This window comes from Gavia stellata, chromosome 4, assembly GCF_030936135.1.
Source record: "Gavia stellata isolate bGavSte3 chromosome 4, bGavSte3.hap2, whole genome shotgun sequence".
NCBI lineage: Eukaryota > Metazoa > Chordata > Aves > Gaviiformes > Gaviidae > Gavia > Gavia stellata.
In genome coordinates, this window is record NC_082597.1 from 66754384 (window position 1) to 66774739 (window position 20356).

Here is a 20356-nt window from a genome sequence, read left to right on the forward strand (position 1 = left end):
GAAGTTCAGCCGAGCACTGTGATTCCAGATGAGATACAGTAAGTCAGCAGCTCTCAAACTGGTGAAATCTTCCATTTTTCCACAAGTGTCTTTATATAACGTAAGGCAGATTCTACATGAATTTAAATCACTGAAGGTATAATAGCTCCAGCAGGTCTATGCTAGTTCACACCAGCTAAAGATATCTAAATAGATTTATGGAGAAAGCTCCTTTATTATTGCTTAGAATTATTTCTACATGGAATGTTTATTTCTTTCCTGAAAGCCTTTCCTTCAGTATAAGGAAGCACTACCCTCTGTGCATTTTATTTAATCTTGTCTTGAAACGAAAAGCTGACCGGTTTTTATACTAGCTTTGTGGTGATGTAGGTTTAAAAAAAAACCAAACAAAAAAACCCCCACCAAATCCCAAAGAACCTGTCAAGTGTTTCCACATCTTTCCCACTTACTTTTATATATACACATATATACTATTTTTTTTCCTCCTGACTCCACTTGAAACTCTTCAGAGCATACTTCTATAACCTCATCTAAAATTTACTCAGGTGGTAGTGTATTTATTCTACATTTAAACAGTGCCTTGGCTTTATGCATAATTTAAAAATAGGAAGAAAAAAATCCTCTTTTCTATCAAAGGGATTTAGAATCTTTGAGGAAATTTATAAAGCACTTTGAGATGGTTTTGCATAAAAAGGTGCCACTATATATTACATGTATTTAAAGTGGTTTAATATTCTACTCCAAATAGAAGAGAAAGTTTTGTATTCTCAATATCTATTTTGCACATAAAAATTAAATATATTTTGGAATAAACAAAACTACTCAGTGTAAAGGGATTTGAAAGTACTAGATGCTACAGATTTTACAGCAGCTCTTCAACCAAGCATGAGGACCTGATACCAGAAAACAATTTTTAGACGATCTAGAAGAATGGTGCAGACATGCAGATGTCATGATAGGGGAAAAATATTAAGTAATTTTGAAAAATGTATTAGTATGTTCCAAACATATTAATGATAAAATTAAGCCATTAAGCCACAAACAAAACCGCACAAAATAACTTTTGACCCACTTTCAATTGCAGAGAAGACTGATCTCTTAAAGTGAGAAACAAGCACTTCTTGAAAGCAAGAATCACAAAGCTTAAATAATTCAGCAGAGCCATTCACATACGTTCATGTATTATGAATGAATGCTCAGTTATAATTTAGTCCTTACACATACAGCTTTATGCTAATACATTTAATGCCTTTTTTTTTTTAAAAAAAAAGAATTTAACAGCTGCAATGGGAACAGTCTATACCTTGTTAGAATGATGCTTTTAATTTGACTGCTTGGGTCATGATACTTCAGCCACAGCAGTTACTACTTTGAATTTGTTCCTCTGTGGTCATAATTTACAATTTAAAGTTAAAGTTTTGGATGCTGTAAGGGGGGGCTTGTCTGTAGAGAATGGAGTAAAACAGTTAGGGTGGTTAAATCTAGAAGCAATTTCTCCATCTTCTAATCTCCTTTAATATTGGTGGTACATAATTTTCCGACAAAATACACACAGAACCACACATTTGACTGCCAAGACATTCTGACTCAGAAGAGAACAATTCCAACCAAGCAATTGATTATGAGAACATGAAATAGGTTTCACTAGGGCAAATAAAATATCCTGCGCTATATAAACTTTAATGGCTGAGAGCAAACATGAGGTTAACATCCAAATAACTCCTAATGCTAACTTCATTTCAAAGTGCTTATGCCCAAATGCAGGCCTTTGTCTCAGAGATGCTGAAATCATTCAAACAGCTTCAGGTACTGAATACCACTATAACAATAAGGCAGCCCAGAAATTGCTGCTTCTAATTATTTCCCTTATCATTTAGATGGAATAGATCTTCCTACTTGGCTCAGAATTAAGTTTGCAGGAGCTTAGAAAACAGAATGTACTACATGATTACAGTCATACCATCATATTATTTTCAGAATAGCTCAGTCCATCTTATCTGTGCACTCCTTTAAGGCAACTTCACTGTTACACTCAATAACTTGAACATGGGAAACAATGTTTTTATACATTAGGATGTGGTAAGACAACGCTCCAGATCCCACAATTGCACTTGAGAGTCTTTTAGAAGATACCAACTTTCAGGAGATGACCATGAAAGAAAGTTAGCCAAGGAGAGTTCTTCTTGCTTACCTGAATGTTCCCCCATCCCTCGCCAAGGTATACGCAAGATGACATGTACTAGCTAGGGAGACCCAGGCGAAGATTTGATGGCACTTGCCAACGTGAATCAAAATGGGCTTGAGCTGCCCATAAATAAAAATAAACATAGCTGACAGTAAAAATAACTAAAATCTCATAGAGAATTCAGAAGAGCTTGCACATCAGATAAAAGTAATACTAGGGTTACATCCAGAATAATCTGGACACATGGAGCACCCAAGGAAGAATTCAGAACTGACATGCACAAAGTCAGTTGTAGAGTTAGTACTCTACAATGCCATGTCCTGATGATTACAAACACTAGCGTAAAACTCTGAGGTCTAAAAGCCATGGTAGATTTTGGATTTGTGCAGGTGAAAGCAAAATCCAGCCCACTAACATTGTTTCATGACATTCTTCTTACCAAAGAATGATAGACACTGTGTACTCATGTACACTTGACATTAAAAAAAACAGAGGTTACTTTAACAATCCTTTGTTAAATGCTAAATAAGTATTCCCGCCCCCCCCCCCCCCCCCCCCCCAGTGTTGCAAAAAGAGTGAAGTGGGAGTTCAGCGAATACGTTGTCTGGAAATCTCATTATAAAAAAGCAACAATTTAAATCTGCCTGCATGTTACTAACAAAAGTGGACTTGAACCTGAGCTCTTCAGCTTGACATGATTTAAAATACAGATTGCAGCTATACTAAGAAGTAAGACTCCTGAATGTACTTATGACAAGTTGATTGTAGAAGTTACCATATTTTCCTTCCTTTGAGGGGTCAGAAAAGGAAAGATACTATCAAGCAGACAATTAAAATGATTGCCAAGTCACTACCTCTGAATGTGTCATATTTCATCCAAGGATGTTAACAGTAAAAATCTTTGGGAGGTCATTTGCCTCTATGTATAAAAACCCTAATAGGAATGGAAGTTCATAAGGGACTTAATGCTGTAGAGCCCACAAGTCCTCATTCCCATAAGTGGAATGCAAATAATGTCAGTTAATGCAACTTGAGATTTGCAGGCTCAGACCTCACACTAGAGTCATATAAAGCAGGCTACACTTTACAACAATAACCCTTGAAGATTGTTGTCATAAATAAGTATTACAGTATCTAATCTTCTGCAAAAATTAAAAGATGTAAGTTCAAAATGTTCTTCTGGTCCAATAATCATAATAGCAGTAATATACATTCCCAGAAGGTTACTAGAATCTGTTGCTTTTCTCAAACCACATACTGCATTTTAGTAATGAACTACTGCACTCTTAAAAGGTAACAGTGATAGGACACTGAAGAAAAGCGACTACTCTTTTAAACACATCTGGAACTTATTTGTCCATTTCATGCCACTTACATTACTGCTATTTTTTTAATGCATAAAAATACCAAGATCATTAAGTGTCAGCTATTAAAACAAATCACTGAACAGTATTTGTTAATTTAGGACTGTGTTTAATTTCAAATAGAAAACATGCTTTTTAAATAAATTATTCACTAATAGGAACCCAGTATCATGAAATCAAAGCAAAAATCAAGTATTGTACATTTTTAATACTGTACATATATTATATATTGTTTTCTCATATTTTAGGTATTCATTTCTAGATTGAAAATCATTAGATTGTTTCCTTGATAAACTGAAACTTTAAAAGCCAATATACCTGTGAAAGCAATTTGCATTAATTAAGAGACAAGTGAATACAACATATGTACAGATCTGTGGAATTCAATCTATAAACTACATACATTAAACCAAACTGTCCCTGCATATTTAACTACAGATCTATTTTGGCAATGTGGAGGTATATCTTTTATCCTGTTGCAAGTCCTAACAAGTAAGTAGGAAGCTTCGATATTTGCATTCTTAATGAAAGTAGCAAACATTAACGAAAGAGCAACTGGATTTTCAAAAAAATTTCATCACGACAAACAAGTAGTACCGTAAAGTTAGTTAAGTATTTTTAATAGCATTCACATTTTTTAAAAAAGTCTCTGAAATGGACCTGTACATCACTTTTATTGACAGAACATAAATATAAGAAAAAGATCCCTAAAAAGACCAGAATTTTTCCCAAACATAAAGTGCTAAGATGTGTACGGTAGTAAGAAGTTTCTTTTTTCTTTTTTTCTTTTTTTTTTTCCTTGATTGAGCAAAGAAAGGTTAACACAAAGGTTAACCACAAATTCAATTGAAATCTTTTAAAAATACCATGTGTTCTTGAGCTTCAGCATTCAGATGTTTTAGAAGATTCAGGTTGCTCTTCTAAATTCACTTGCAGTTCATTTTGACATTCTGGTGTCTCACCTTTGACAGCTAAATGGATAACTTTCAGCCATTTCTGTTTCAGTTCCTCATTGTCCGCAGCAAAGCTGTGCACAGACTTAGACTGGGTCAGTTTGAAGCTGTGCGGGAGGTCAGCACTTCTTGGAGTGTCATCTACTGTATAGCCCAGAAGTGGAATTGTAGCCAGAGCTTTAACATCCTAAGAAGAAGGGAAAGTTCTGGATTAAGAACAGCCAACTAATCTGCCTGCTACCTCTCATATACTATACAGGTTAGTAAAAAACACTTGTGTCTTTCCTCCATTCCAAAGCTATTTGACTACTCTTCCTCAGATGTCAGTGACAATAATTACTAAAATCTCTTCTATTTTCTCTGTACATACCTGTGGAGCACCATACATGTACAGCACAAGAGCTTCCTGCTTAGGTATAACACACCATGCTTTCTGCCAGGGCTTTGATTTTTCCATGTACTGAAGAAAGCTACATATGACACTATTTCCAGAGACTTCCGCAGATTCAATCTAGGAGATAGCATAAAGCATAAGAAGGAAAATTAACTTTCCTTAAATAAAGATTAAAAACATACAGAACAGAAAAGTAGAAATTCATCACCATTCATAGCAAATCTTGGAAAGCATCTGCAAAAGAGATTTAAAAAGGGCCTATAAAGGGGGATTTAAGAAATGGGAAGGTTAATTGCAATTGTAAGATGCCTGTTTCTCCCCCTGCTCATAAGAGAAACATGGGTCTTTATTGTCTGATTGAGACCTTGATTTTTTAGATGTCAAAAGCCGAGAACAACTTGTTGACTTAAAGGGTACAGTTCCATACATTGATCAAAACAGTATCTTACTGTTCAGACTCTGAATAGCAAAATTTTCCCTCATTCCCCTCTCCTCCATCCCAAGTTCTTTCAGTTTGGGTGTATGTTTTCCAGAATCATTGTAGTAGCAGTGGTTTTTGTTGCTACAAGAGCTTAAGTGCAGAAGAAGAAAATTGAAGATTTACAAGGAAAGATAATGTTTTATCACATTAGCTGGCAAGAAGCAAACAAGCTCTAAGGTTCATAATCCCTCATTTAAAAAAAGTTGTAAGAAACAAAGTAGTATTGTGAAAGATGCATGGTGAAAGCCAAAATCCATTGGGTGGGATGAATTTGGTCCACCTGCCCTTTATTTCTCAAAGAGAAAATAGCCCCACAACAATGGTACCATTTTTCACCTACTGATGAGCTAAAACTCTTTGCAACTATGCACGTATGGTATTTTTAAATTACATACCTCCAAGATGCCTTTCTTCTTCTTTTCTTCACTGTCTGTACAACCAATTATAACATGATAGCAGTCCTTACATACTTTGTTCAATTTATTGCCATCATATTCAAGATGTGCCTTGTAATCAGAACATTTCCAGCAAACCACCTTAGAAACAAAAAAGATTACATATAAAATTTTAGTATTTATAAAACTTTATGAAAACAGAATTTAATTAAAAACTAGTATTATTTTATCTACCTAGTAATATGCTGTTTAATTAAATAGAACAAGAAAGATAATGGCTTTATGACCTGCCAACAATAACTTAATTGAAAATAATGATTTTCCAAATTTGTGCCACTGCTTCTTAACTATAAGTGCTTTTTATTATTTACCCTGTGGGAACTTTGTGTAAAATCACATTAGCCTTTCAATTATATCTGTAGGTTAAAGTTAGGAATAGAATCAGAATATAGCACAAGCCATGCTGCAGAAGAAAATCCTCCGGTTTCTTTAGATGCTAACCTGAAAAGGTACATTTACCATTTTGTTTTCTACATAACCTCAGAAATGTACAACTGAGATGCACTTTTAATGTTAAAATTAATAAAATCAGGAACGGCTAATTTTTTAACCTCCTAATAATTAAGTTTACAGTTTTAGAATCTGTTCATAAGTACACAGAATAAATAAGCCAATATCACACTGATTTTTTTTTTTCCCACTACATATATATATATATATATATATATAAAAAATGAAATGCAAGAGAGATCCGAGAGTTCTTTTGTTAGAAATGTTTTTCCACAGAAATGTTCTTTCAGGTGAAAAATATGCCCTGCATAAAATATATGAGTGTAGTTATTTCAGGAAAGAAACGTAGACAAAAGGACTTGAACCACTCAAACACCTGAACAAAATTTTATTGTAGACCAGGGCTCTGCAGTACTAATCTAGATCACTACCTTCAACTACTATCCCTAGAGAATACTAGTTAAGTGTTCTCAATTACTCACTGCTGTAAAGACACTATCACTGACTCAAATTAATTCCCATGAAAAAATATTTTAATATGAAAGTGCAAGGAGATGTGATAGAACTACAATAGAGGTTATATAGTAGAGTAGTTAGGAGTCTAAACAAAGGGGGGAAAAAAGGAAGAGTGTGATCTTAAGATTAATAGAGAAATTTTAAGACAGAATGATCTGGAAAAAACCCCAGATGACAACTCTATAATCAATAATTCAGAGCTTCTGAAAGCTTCTAATATCCTGCAATGCACAAAAACAGCGCTGTGAATGCACTAAGCTTTCATACCACATAAAAACATTAGAAAGAAATCATAAAAGATAACCTGTAAGACAAAAATTAAACCTGGGCTTGCACTACCACCTGCTGGAGAAAGGCAGAGCTGCTGGATGGCAAGAAAAGAAAGCACAGTATGTTTGCTTACCTTTTATTAATTTCTGAAAACTCCCAAGTCATACCACTATCCCATAGTCATTTTAAAGTGGCATATGTTACCGTAGCACCATACATGGAGAGCAGCAGTAATACTCTCTCCTCTTCCTAACCTTCTCTCCTTCCCTGATGCTTCACGCATGTTCACACAGTTACACACTGAACCCAACTGGGAACAGCTCCAAGTTATCCCAATGAAAAAGTTTTAATTGCAGGGCTTCAATCGTTTTCTTGCGAGGAGGCAGCAGAATGGGAAGAGGAGGCTGCCAGCAAAAACGCTGGCTTATCCCAGTTTAACGTGGTCTTGAAACTGTTGAGATCAGTGGAGGCCACTGAGGAGTAACAGTACAGTGTATGTCCAGGGGCTTGGGACATTTTACATAAATGCACATCTTCCACTGCTCCAAATTACTTCCAAATTTACTATGCCAACTAAAGCAGACAGAGGTTCCTTCGTGGTACAAAGGTACCACAGCTTCTTTCAGCCACAGCGCAGCAACAAACTGCAGCGTAACAAGCAGCCACCAGAAGTCAAGTAGGTGCTTAGACCGGTTCCCAAGCCTGCTCATCAGCTACAGCACCTAGGATTTTGCACTTACATGTCCACATGCTCGGCAGTGGTGCCTTCTCCTTGTCAGTGCATTAAAGGGCTCCTTGCATTTCATGCACATGGTTACTTCGTTGTCTCGGATCCACCTCGGTGCTCTCTTCCCAAGCTCAGCGTTCTGAAGGGGGGCAGAGGGAGGATGGGAGAATAAAAAAAGCCAGTATAAAAAGTTGCACAGTACTTTAAATAGAGAAAATAATTATTCTCTTCCTCTGGAAAGGAAATGGCAAAACACAGCTCAAGATGCACTTTGAAATCTATACAAGAAATAACAAAGAACCCAGTCAAAAGTCATTATGCATCACTGAAAGGGTACTCTGTTATGCATTTGAAGAAAAAAAGAGGCTTGTTTATAAGATTTGGCATTATGAAGAAAAACAATTATCAACAAGACGACTACCTCTGCTATACGAATGATGAGCTTGAAAACAAAGCTTCTGCCAAACTTTTTCCAGTTATTGAAGAACAAAATGGGTACTAAGAAGGTTACCAAGGAATAACAGCAACTTACAGAAACCTCAACAGGCATGTCTTCATATTCTTTGGCAATAGCGTTTCTGAAAGTTTCATTCCTCTGCTGAAAAGCTTCTATAGTATTCTGAAGTGCCTAAGGAAACAATGGAGAAATTCCTCAGGCTTATTACATTTAAAATGGACTCTCTGCATTCTGACCAGTTATTGATTAGCAGAGGGAAGCTACAGCCAGAAAATATGAATATTACTTTTTTGATTGCTTCACTGAAAAGTGTTTAGAAAATAAAGAATGTAGATGAATTTACCTTTATCCATTCTTCCTTATCTTGTTCAGAACTAAAAGAAATATTTGACACATTAGTCCAAACTGGTTCAAGAAACATTATCTCACTATCAACAACTTCTTGCAAAAGCCAAGCTTCTGAAGTAATTCTCAGGAATTTAAATTTAAACAATACTAATTGTTAACTGTCCAACTTAAAAACAAAACAAAACAGAAAACAAAAGCATGACTTCAGGCTTCACCTGAAAAACTTCAGGTTTGCAACGACTAAGCAGTGAATTCAAGTTGAAAGATAAATGTAAATGCATTCAAAAGTAGTAATAGTATTTGCATTGTTAGACTTTTTTGTTGTTGTTGTTTTTGTTTGAGGACAGCATAGAGAGGAAAAGAGGACAACGCAAAATTTAGGTGCAGGTGGTTTTTTCTCCCCTCATTTCAGGCACTAAGTTCACATACTAACACACATTTCTCCTGTGCGTCTCTTAAATCTTCCTCCCTCCCCAACAAAAGTGATTTCCTTAATGCTTTTTTGTTGTTGTTGTTGTTTAAACTTGTCTACAGTGAGAAGAAAAGTATCCAATTAAACAACAGGAAAAATGTGTTTTAATATTATAAATCAAACAGCAGAAATTTCCCTTTTATACATTAGAGCAGGTACAGATGACTTAACAGTAAGTACAGATGAGATATACAGACAAGACAGAGATGAGAGAGGAAGCATATCCAACTCTGATGATGTATGACAGCCTTGTCTTTAAAATGTATCAACAGGACTTTTACATTTAAGTATTTGGAAAAGCATCTTATATCACAAGCAATAGTACTATTAGAAACTACTGGCTAATGCTAGTAATGAAAACAGTTTATCTGCAAACTTTAGGTCAGAAAGATGAGAGTTAATACCACAGTGTATCTGGCTCTTCAGAAGTGGCCTCCTCTTTGGATAATGATTTGGGAAAAAACCAAAACAATTCTGTAGCCATGCAATGTCAGCCATGCAAAATTTAATTTTTCTATGGATTGCTCTGAAGGATGTGAAAGAGAGCTTTTACAGCATCTCAGTAAAAATGGCTCCTCACATGTTGTTTTGCAGTATTAGTACAACTTTTAAGCAAGCAGAATCCTAAACAAGTGTTTCCCCTTCCCACCTACCAGCTGCATACAAGGCAGAAGAAACCTGTCTAAAAAGCCAAAATAGTTCTCCCTACCTGCTTACATTAAAAAACAAAAGCTGAACTATTAAATGTCATACCAGATCAGCAACCTCTCAAAGAAATAATCTACCAGCTGTTTAAACCAGTGATTGAAAATGTACTCAAATAGTATTCTGAAAAATAAATAAATAGAAACCTACTAGTAAAGAAAACCTCAAGGGTAAACTAAACATTACAACACTGTTAATACAAGCTCATGACTCAAGGACAATAAGGTATAGGGTACATAAAATACTCATACATTAATTGAGATTATTCTAATATAATTGAATAAGATCTCATTTGGTACTTATTCCTTCACTATTTTGTACAGACTTAATGCATTCTAAAAATGTTCATAAAACAAAACACTATAACATGTTCTTCTCACACCTAAAATAAACTAATGCAATAACTTTTAGTTACTGATCATTTGGGAAAGTTGACAAAATAAACTTACTTTGTTGCAGCATTTTTCTTCCAATTAAAAAGTACTTCACAAACAGTACATCAAGATTGAAATGGACATATGGTATAACAACTTGCCAAATACTTAGCAAGACATCATACAGCAATTTATAGTAGATGTGATTGACAACCAAAAACATGCCCCGAAAGTCTTGCAGAGCTTAGTGGAAAGCTTTTTCCTGTCATGTTTCAAATTACATATTTAATTTAAAATTCAATTATAGCGTAGGTAGATTTCTATATGCTGTTACATTTTTATATTCACTGCTGTTACTCTCATTAAATATTACAAGCTTTTTTCCATAAAGGAAAGTAGTTTGCAAGCTCGCTTGCTAGCAAGCTATGGTTTGTCCCCAAATACATGGTGTCAACACAGAAATGAATCCACTATGGACATCCTCCTGCTTATTTATTCCTTGCCTCTCTGCAATGAAATCCTGATGGCTAAGATAGGATCTTTAAGCACGTCCAAAAGGAGTAGTGGCACACCCTACTTTATTTGAAGTGGGGCAGTGTAGACAGGGAAGGTTTAGTCTAGGCAATGTAAAAAAGCAGCCAGAGGAAGGTAACCCAGCAAGAGGAGGATACAAGGACTAGTAAGGAAAGCAGAAAAGTGCCAGTTAGAAGAGTGCAACTGGAGGAAAAGGACCCAAGAACTAAAAAGGAGAACTTGCCTTCTAGGGTGAGGTTGATACCTGGGACCGGAGGAAAACAAGTAGACTGGAAACAGGCCTGAGGAATGGAGAAAGCAGCTGCCCATCTACCACTGTAGAAAACTACGTTCTGTGGACATATCGCCACCAGGATAGAGAGTTTTGTTGGGCAGACATGCCCTGAGGTGAACAGGCCCATTTGTACCAAGGTGGCTCAGGTACCAGAGGCAGCAGCACTGCCCAGACTTTAACGCACTCAGTGTCCCAAAACACTTACGTCAGACGGATTGCCTTCGCACCAGTTAGGTACGCTGCTTTCAATTTTCCAGCCAGCCCATTCACAGCTAACTTAGGTATTTCTGAAAAGCAAGGCAATGCGCTATATATTGTAGATGCATCTTCTATTCTGAGAGATTCTGGGACTGATAATTTATGTTTTTGGCAGCCTAGGCTATTTCCAAAACACTGATATTAAGATGAAGCCCACTGCATCTTACTCCAAATCTATCAGCCCACTCTTTTGCGTGTATATTTAATCCTCCAAAAATTAGATAAAAGACTTCGCTTACCTGGCCTGCAATTCCAGTGTTCGCTCTTTTCCAGACACTTGAAAAGTGTGTGGATATTCTTCATTATGAGTTTCTATAATCTTCATACCATCTATGCCAACTCTGGTACGAACTGAGAACTTTGATCCTACCAAGCTGAATTTGGGGACGCAGTAGAGCAACATATTGTTAAACTGGGAAAAAAATAAACATATGGTTTTGCATTAACAAAACCACAGATACAGAGATCTGGGACAATGTTCCAAAGCTGGAGTCAGTGAGTGAGAAAGAAGGTTCTTTCCTGCTCAGCTGATATATGAGAAGACCAAAGCTCTCATGCAAGACAACTTCTTTTTCTTATTTGTTTAGAAATAAGATGGAAAGACAACTTCAGTGGATATAGGAATAATTGTTCTGTACATGCAGCAGTCTTCACAGCATTCATTGCCAACTATACTCAGACTGGATATTTTATACCATTGTAAACCTTCTTCTGTTAGAAAAAAATCCCATTCTTATGCCCCAATTCTGTGAAAACGACTCTAAACGGCAGAATAAGAACTCTTTTCTTCAGTGTATACATTTATATTTACCCTGTACCAAAAACATTCAGTTTTGCAGAAGTTGTAATTAATATTATTTGAGGACATTATTTGTCTTTTCTCCAAGATAGAAGAACATTTCTGTCTTACAGTTTTTATTCACTGAAACCCTCAATATCACAGGGGAAAAAAAAATACATGAGCAGAACAAAGATATATTTCTTTATTAAAGATTAGAACTTTAAATAATGTTTAAATGTCTAAAGCCCCAGCCTAGAAGCACATTTATTAGATCTATAGTGTTTAATTTTCTCACAATTAATTATTAAAAAGAGAAACTCAACTTCAGTTAAATAATATTTCACAGAAATCCTGTCTAGCCTAATGTCTAGTCTGTATCACAGATACAACACACTTGAACTTGTCACCTCTCATATGAAGTGCACATCATTTTAATCAGCTGTCTAGCCCCATTTGAGATCTTACTATTCAATGATTTCACCTTTTGTTTGAAGCACAGATAAGCAGGAGTTGTGCCTCAACAACCTGTTACTGGTCTTTATTAACCAGAAGCCATGCAATGCCAGAGCATTTTTAACGCATGGGAAGCAATGAACTACATCAAACCTTTTCCAAGTGAGTTGGAAGAGACCATGGCTGTAGCTTGTTAGTTCTAAGACAGGACACAGGCACCTGAAAAGAGGATGGCCTGCCACTATAATGAGCTCCCACAGGACCATGAGACTTACTGGGATCTCAACACACACAATCTATCAGGACTAAAATCCTAAGCTTTTACATTTCAGTTTCATGAGAATGTTAAAGTTCTTATGCTCTAGGACCTGCATTTATAATCAGCAGCCACTTATTTAAAAGTGAGTTGCTGGACACTGGTTCCATTTATTTAAAACGATGTATTCTGTTCTAAATGGTGTTTTCAAGCCTTTCTGTAAGCAGTATAAAGTTTACTCATGCTCTAATATCGCTAGTGGAAAGCACTGACATCAACTAGAGAGGATTTCCCTCCCTCTTTGGTAGTTCAAGTCTAGAAAGGTATACAGCCACTCCTGCAAACACAGGCCACCATACTTACTAGGAAAAGATACCGTTCTTGAGCAGACGTATTGCGAGCAGCGAGTTTAAGGATCTGTCCTTCTTTTATCAGTTCATTTGAAGGGTTCACAATGTCTTCCTCTTCTCCCAGCATCTCATATATCTCCAACAATTTCTTTAGATTCTCCTTTACAGTGGAAATAGAGTTATAAAACTTATTAATTAAAAGCACAGATCTTTAAGCATGTTTAAATGAAATGGTGGGAGCTTGTGTAAGTCTGGAGAATAAATGTCAGCTTTGAAAAACATATATATACCTGTTATGTATGGTCAGCCATGCAGATTGATTAACCTAGTTGATACAGTAACAAGTACTTTTAGAAACGTTATCTCCATGGTAATTTTTAAAATGCAGATAAACATAGAGCCTGCATTATTTCTTGTCCAAAATATCTCACGTACTTAATGAAGGACCTATCATGCCAGCCCAATATGGTAGAGAAACAGTAACTACTCTTTACAAACATTATCCTTCCACTGACAGAAACAGGTGAAACAAGGGTATGAGTCCAGTGTAGTGTCAGCTATTTGAGCCAGGAGAGGAACCTAGTCTGTCACATTTTCCATTTGAGAGAATTAGGTACAATGCCAAATTTTGTCTCATTCCCAGGAGCTGTATAAATACATGACATAGTATCAATCACTTGGACCCAGGAAACCCATTTTTGCCATTTTAGGGAAGATTTGCAATTCACACTCCTAGCTTCACCAAATACTCAAATACAATATATTAAAAAAAACGAACAGGAAAACAAGGTTCATTTACCATTTTTCTTATTGCACTATTAGAGTGACTTGCTGCAGTGGATATAATTTCCAGGGATTCTAGACAGAAGAAGAAGAAAAAAGTAAAACCAAAAAGCTGCATTTTTACATAGTTTTATATTATATAGAAAAAATTAAACCTTTCAAAACAATTATCTGGCAAGAAATTTTTGAAAATCCATGGAAATATCTTGAACTGTTCTTGTGTAAATACAGAGAGCAATAAGTTTAAAAATGGGCTGTTCTTTTTCCCTACAGGAACTTAAAAATACAGTAATATACAGTAATGAGTCTAACGCCACTTTTTTACAAATAAGAGACATACATTCCAAATGTGCATAAAGCAAACCAAAATGCCAACAAAACAAAACAAAAAAAAACAACAAAAGAAAAACCACCACAACCCCATATCATCCGCAAAGCAAACAAAATCAAAACCTGTGCACTATTCCAAAACTAAAGCAAAACCTATGTGCTTCAGGAGGAGAATACTAAAGGCTTTACAGTTTTTATATTAACTTCATCCACTATTCAAACAGAGCTTTTTTTAAAGAATCCTACAATTCCACTGAAGAAATTCTATCATTCTTTTCAGAGGAACTTTGCTTCTTCACTTTATTTTTCCTGAAAATATCTTTAATTTACAGTATCCTCTTATAACTGTCTTGTTTCAGATATTTCAGTGACTAGAAGATATTTACTTTCAGCATCTTTCCAGTCTAGGGAATCCTGAGGTAATTTCCTTAGATAGTCCTTTAGAAGCATCTCGTAGCGTGGAATGCGTTGTACTGGTTCTAGCATGTGATGTTGCAATGTCAAATTTCCACACACTTTTTCCTTCTAAAAAATTGTAAACATATTTCAATGTAGCACGCAAAAATGTTATTACGATATAGTAAAATAAGAGTTATGACTGATGAAACATAAACAATGTATTTTGCAACAAGCATGATAGACCTTCTGAAAGAAAATAGAACTACTTTACCAAACAAATAATTAGAAAATCTTTCCTAAAAAGAATTGTAAAAACTTTCCTAAGTATCCAGTAGTAAGTATCCAATTCATAAATAAAAGTCCTACCAAAAAATCTCCCAAACTCCAGTGTATTTTAAATTAGGTTCGTAATAACTCAGACAAGAGAATTACTACTGAATTAATAAGAACAGTTTGTAATCACGTATTAGAAAAACTTGCTTAAATGGGCTACAAAGGTATATTTTACTTATATGAGAAGGGAATGCTTTGAGTTTAATTTATAATGTAAACCCCCTCAGCAGTGTTTTAAGATGCATATTCACTTCCATATCTTAGATGTAATTAAAAGATTACACTGAAATACACGTAATTGTCTTCCCTGGCTTAGAATCACAAGACCCTATAGAGCAGTAAAATTTAAGTAGAAATACCTTATCCTATTTCTAGCTGCTCAGTCTGCAGTCTTCACACATACCTGCCATTTCGCAGAGAAACCTACAGGGAGCACTAGCGGGTACAAAACGCACTTTTTCAAAAAGACAGCTGCATTGCTTAACTGTTAAGCTCTCTTTACATTTTGTGGCTCAGCATTTCAGATTACATACTTACTTCCAAAGTGTAATGCTCTACGTAACAGCACTGGTGTGAACCAACACAATACTTATGGATTCAGTGCAAGGATCTATAGTTGCACTGATAGGTCACTTTATCCTAAAACAGTATTTACTTTTGGTATCTACAACAAAATGTAGCATTTTTTTAGTCTCCTCATGTTTCAACCTTTATACTTTGGTCCTCTATTTTGCAGTGGAAAGTCTGGATTTGTGTGGGTATTTGTGCATATATGAAGGGAGAAAGAGAAAAAACAGAATGCGGTGTGAAGTGGACAAAAAACCCAACCCTTAATTCTAAGGGATGTGGTATTTAATTTTCTCTTTAATTCCTTTTTCACCCACAAACCTATATATTTTTTATGTATGTTTGTATTACTTGGAGATCTACATTATTCTCCCTATTACCTGAATGTCTTGAATAATGAATTTGAACTGAGGTGACCGTTCAGTCCATGTTTTCACCAATTCCATTGCGTTATCGAAGTTCTTCACATACTCTCCATACATCTTGAGGAAAGGAGCTAACTTTTGCAGAATATCTCCAATTCTGGGGGTGGTAGTCCTGCAAAGTAAGAGGGCGGAATCTCAGAGCAAACAGGAAAGAAAAAACGTCACACAAGGTTATAAAACGGTTTCAAGTGTTTAACAGAGAATCCTTCTGTTTGGGATCACCTCATATAGAGTTCAAACATAACCATTAAAACTGACGTGAGTTAATGTGGGAAGATTGTTTGTACCCTCTTTGATCATGTGTAAGCATGACAGGTCACGCAGAGCACTAAAGAAAGAAAAGCTATCTATAATGAAAAACTTGAAAGGCTTTGGTTACAAAACATGACCTAATTTATTTTATTTGCAGTTCCTTAAAACTACATTATCTTCTTTTGAGCATACTTTACCCTCTAAATATCTAACCTGTAGTTTTGTTTGAGGACTAAATCCATACTGTACAGCTTCCCTTCTGTGCCTTATATAAAGACATTTATTTACAACTTTTAAAAAACATTTTTTTATCTAAGAAAACCTATGAAGTAGAAAGAAGTCTTTTGTGAGAACTTTCCCACATCTTTCCCAGTTATTGATAATATCTGCAAATAAAACAGAATAGTAAAGAAACTGATGGAGAGGCGGAGAGAAGCTGCACTCTTGATGCACACAAAGAAAGCAGAACGGCACACATACATCTCCGAGAACTACAATACGAAACACGTTTCACATTTAATTTTCAAGGACAGATTCAGAAACTCAGTACCTCTGGATTTCTGAAAGTCTGAAATGAATGTTGTGGTAGCAGTCTAAAGCAAAGCCAGCTACTGCAATAACTTCAGCAGTCTACTCCAGCACACCACTTCTCCAAGAGAAAAGCTGTGCAGAAGGGAAAAGTTATTTGAATAGTGAATATTGTCAGGAGTGGCAAAGGCTGGTCTAGCTCCAGCTCCCTCTGGGGGGGGCAGAAGGTACCTATGTACGACCTGGCAGAGGTCTGAGCTACTGCTGGCCTGGCAACTAGAGAAGGGGACAAGATAGAGTGGGAAGCTGGTCTCCGAAATCACCAAGGCTCTCCACCCTTAATTAGCTCCATGTATTTGTTCAACCACTCTACATGCAAGCAGACACATACACTTTCAAAGGCAAGCTAGCAATTTAAAATAAAACCCCTATCCTTTGAGTCCCTGAATGCTATTTGCCTGGGTTGTCATTTTATTGCAATGTGGCAGCGTGTTTTTTAACTGAAAATAAAATATAAATCATGCCAATTCCAACAGGACCTAAGAAAATGTGAATACATTTCTAAAGGTCACCAGAAAAACAACAAACACAGACATTAAAGTTTTCTGATAAATTTAACAGATAAGTAATTATAAAATGCTGCAATTAAAAAAAACCTTAAAGCAGAAAAGACTGTGGCAATCCATTGTATCTAAAGAAAATGGCACAAATAAAAGAATACTTCTACTTAACTGTTTCACATCTATTACCAGACAGACATTTAAAAAAAAAAAAAAATCTCAAAACTTTTGTAAACCAAGAATTAAGAACAGTTTGCTATGCCTGCTCCTTGGATACCTATGGCTGCACATTTACACAGAGCACTGCAATTTCACTGTCTCTGAAGATTCAAAATTTTCAGAACTACTTTTCATGCAAGGCCCTTATATGTCCAAAGACTCTGAGGCTGTAAAAGCACAAATTCATCATCATTTTGGGTAAGAAAGACAAGGTCCACATCGCACAAAGACCTCCAGAAGAATAGAAAGGACAGGGGAAGACTCAGAAAGCAGAACCTTCCAAGAAGAGCATCCTCCCTTGATGGACTTAACAGGTATAGATAACTAGTTCATCTCATATTCAAACACTACGCACCATGAGCCAAAATACGAAGTTCTACTAAATGCCATCAGGTCCACAACAGTTACTGTTCTCTTGGGCAGACAGATCAGAAAGACAACTGTTACCACGGACTCAAACCAGCAGTGCACTATTGCCAGACAACAAAGATAGCATCATTACGTGGGTCAAGAAATAAGACTTCACATTGTAATGCAGCTACAAAAACACTTTGTATTTCTGTGTTATCAGACCACGATGGTATTCACATTTGCATCTAAAATCTCAAACATGAAATAGCTGACTTACTCCTCATAATTTGTAGCATCTCATTTAAAATTGTCATGGCTGCACGAAAACTAAGCAAATGTCTGTAAAATCACAGCAAAGTGAAGGTGACTGCAGAACAGCTGCTTTCTCTTCCAATACACAAGCTAACCGGCATCCAACAAAACTGAAAGTTGCCATTTCAAAGCAAAACAAATAATATGAGTAGGTCAGCTCTGTAATTGCCACAGATTCCAAAACTTTGTGTTGAAAGAGTGAAGTAATTTCTTCACCAACCCCCATGCCGAGGCTATCGCACTGTGTTCTTATATTCTTCCCCAGGTATCTGCTATTGGTCGTCCTCAGGTTCAAAAGACAGTGTTAGATGCTCTTTTCATTGGAAATACATTGCAACAAGGCTGTTTCCAGTGTTTTCAAGACATATGTTGTGAAAGAGAGATTTAGCTCCAGCTGTTGCTCAATTCATTCAAATTGCAACTACCGGACAATTTCATTTCCACCTAATAAGCTTAGATTCACACTGCATTTTCTTCAAAGAAAGAAGAATCTGTTTCTGATTGGCTTTCCCAGTTGCAAAACTATCTATTTTTACCTTAAGTTTTCAAAAGAAACCACAGCTCAGGGGAAATGTCAGAAATTTTTATCCAGCTATTTTTATTGGAAGATAAAGAACATCAGAAGAAGTGCATTTACCTACCGATAGAACATACTGAAGTATTTTCCATGTCCAATTAAGGGAACTGCTGAGGAAAGTGAACTCTCTGTCTGGCAGAAGCTGTTGTGCCAGACAATTTCAGAGACTGGTGATGGGGATAGAAAATTATCCCAGACTTTTCTTTCAGCAATGATCAGAAATCGTTCTCTTCAACTGCATCCTTTCTTCTAACTCCTCCCAAAAGCATAATGTTTTAAACAGGCTGTCTCAGGTACAGTGCAGAGGTTGTTTGAAGCAATGTGGGAAAGATAATATCCTTATGATGCAATTTATTAGTTTTGCACTAATAGTCAAAACTCTCCTGCAAAAGCATTTTTCAACCTTTGAAGCTATGTAATTATACACACATCATTAGTGTGCAATTTAGCATTTTGCAAGCACGTAAGGTAGTGCAACCCATCTTCACAGTGGAATAGACTGCCCAGGGAGGTAGTGGAGTCACCCTCCCTGGAGGTATTCAAGGAGCGTGTGGATGTGGCATTGTGGGACGTGGCTTGATGGGCATGGTGCTGTGGTGCTGTGTGGTGTGGGTGGGTTGTTTTGGGTAGTTTTTTGGTTTGGGGTTTTTTTTTGGTTGTTTTTTGGTTGGTTTTTTTTGTGTAATGGTTGGACTTGATGATCTTACAGGTCTTTTCCAACCTTAGTGATTCTGTGCTCTATAAAGTGTCCAGAGCAAAATTTTTAGAGCACATCACAAATTTCATTTCAAATACATACAGCACGGACATAATGTAGTGTAAGTTGCTTTTTAAACATCGTTGGACTAAGTTAAACTCCACTTCTCATGAACGTGCATGCTATTTTAATCCAGGCATTCATATTTCCTATCAGATCTTTTCAATTGATCAGAAGAAAGGGCTGTATTTACCTTACACAGTCATTCTGCAAGGAACGAAAGTTAAGGTATAAACTTTGCTATACTCCATGATACTTGGGTTTTATTGACTTTCTTGCATTATAGACTATACAGGGCTACCAAGTATTTGTGCATGGTAACTATCCTATATTAAAGGACCTTCATTTTAAAGGGGAATCATCTTACAGAGTCAGGATATCTATAGCTTGTTGTCTAAAGCACCACTCTGTGGTCTGAGATTTTTTCCTATATGTCACGAGAATACATTATTTCTTATTTTTTTAGCATGATTTTTGACAATTAAGATGTTATATGAAAATATAACTGGAAATGATATCTGGACAAACACTAGAATTCTTCACAATAAACCCCACATAACATGGAATACAGCAACCAAACAGTGCTGAGGTGAAACAACTGCATAAAACAACATTAATAAATATTTTAATTTTTTCTAAATGAGATGTCCCCTTTTCCCACATAAGTTAGGGAAGCAGCAATGGTTTGGGACCTTTTTTTGTTTGTTTGTTTTTGACAATTACATGCGAGACCAAAAATGCATGGCTATATTTTAATATCTCCAGAACAGTAAACACCAAGGCAGGAGAAAGATACTACAATAGTACGTGATAATTACAGAGTATATTTACACCTCAGCTATCCTTCTTGCTTGCTCCAAATAGAGGTCCTATCAAGAAAAGCTGAGGAAGAAATATCCCCAAAAC

The 20356-nt window shown here is 36.0% G+C and overlaps 1 protein-coding gene across 2 annotated transcripts in view; it reads right to left on the reverse strand.

The window, feature by feature from the left end:
• Nucleotides 1-3897: 3897 nt before the first annotated feature.
• FGD4 (FYVE, RhoGEF and PH domain containing 4) overlaps nt 3898-20356 on the reverse strand; it is a 38097-nt gene continuing 21638 nt past the window's right edge. For both annotated transcript variants that reach the window (XM_059816242.1, XM_059816241.1), the window contains exons 6-16: nt 15850-16006; nt 14557-14695; nt 13857-13915; nt 13071-13217; nt 11457-11629; nt 8596-8626; nt 8328-8423; nt 7809-7934; nt 5773-5913; nt 4873-5013; nt 3898-4689 (exon numbers count right to left, since the gene is read on the reverse strand). In XM_059816242.1, the coding sequence (XP_059672225.1) occupies nt 4432-4689; nt 4873-5013; nt 5773-5913; nt 7809-7934; nt 8328-8423; nt 8596-8626; nt 11457-11629; nt 13071-13217; nt 13857-13915; nt 14557-14695; nt 15850-16006 (1468 nt within the window). In that variant the 3' untranslated portion in view covers nt 3898-4431. The remainder of the gene's footprint in view (nt 4690-4872; nt 5014-5772; nt 5914-7808; nt 7935-8327; nt 8424-8595; nt 8627-11456; nt 11630-13070; nt 13218-13856; nt 13916-14556; nt 14696-15849; nt 16007-20356) is intronic.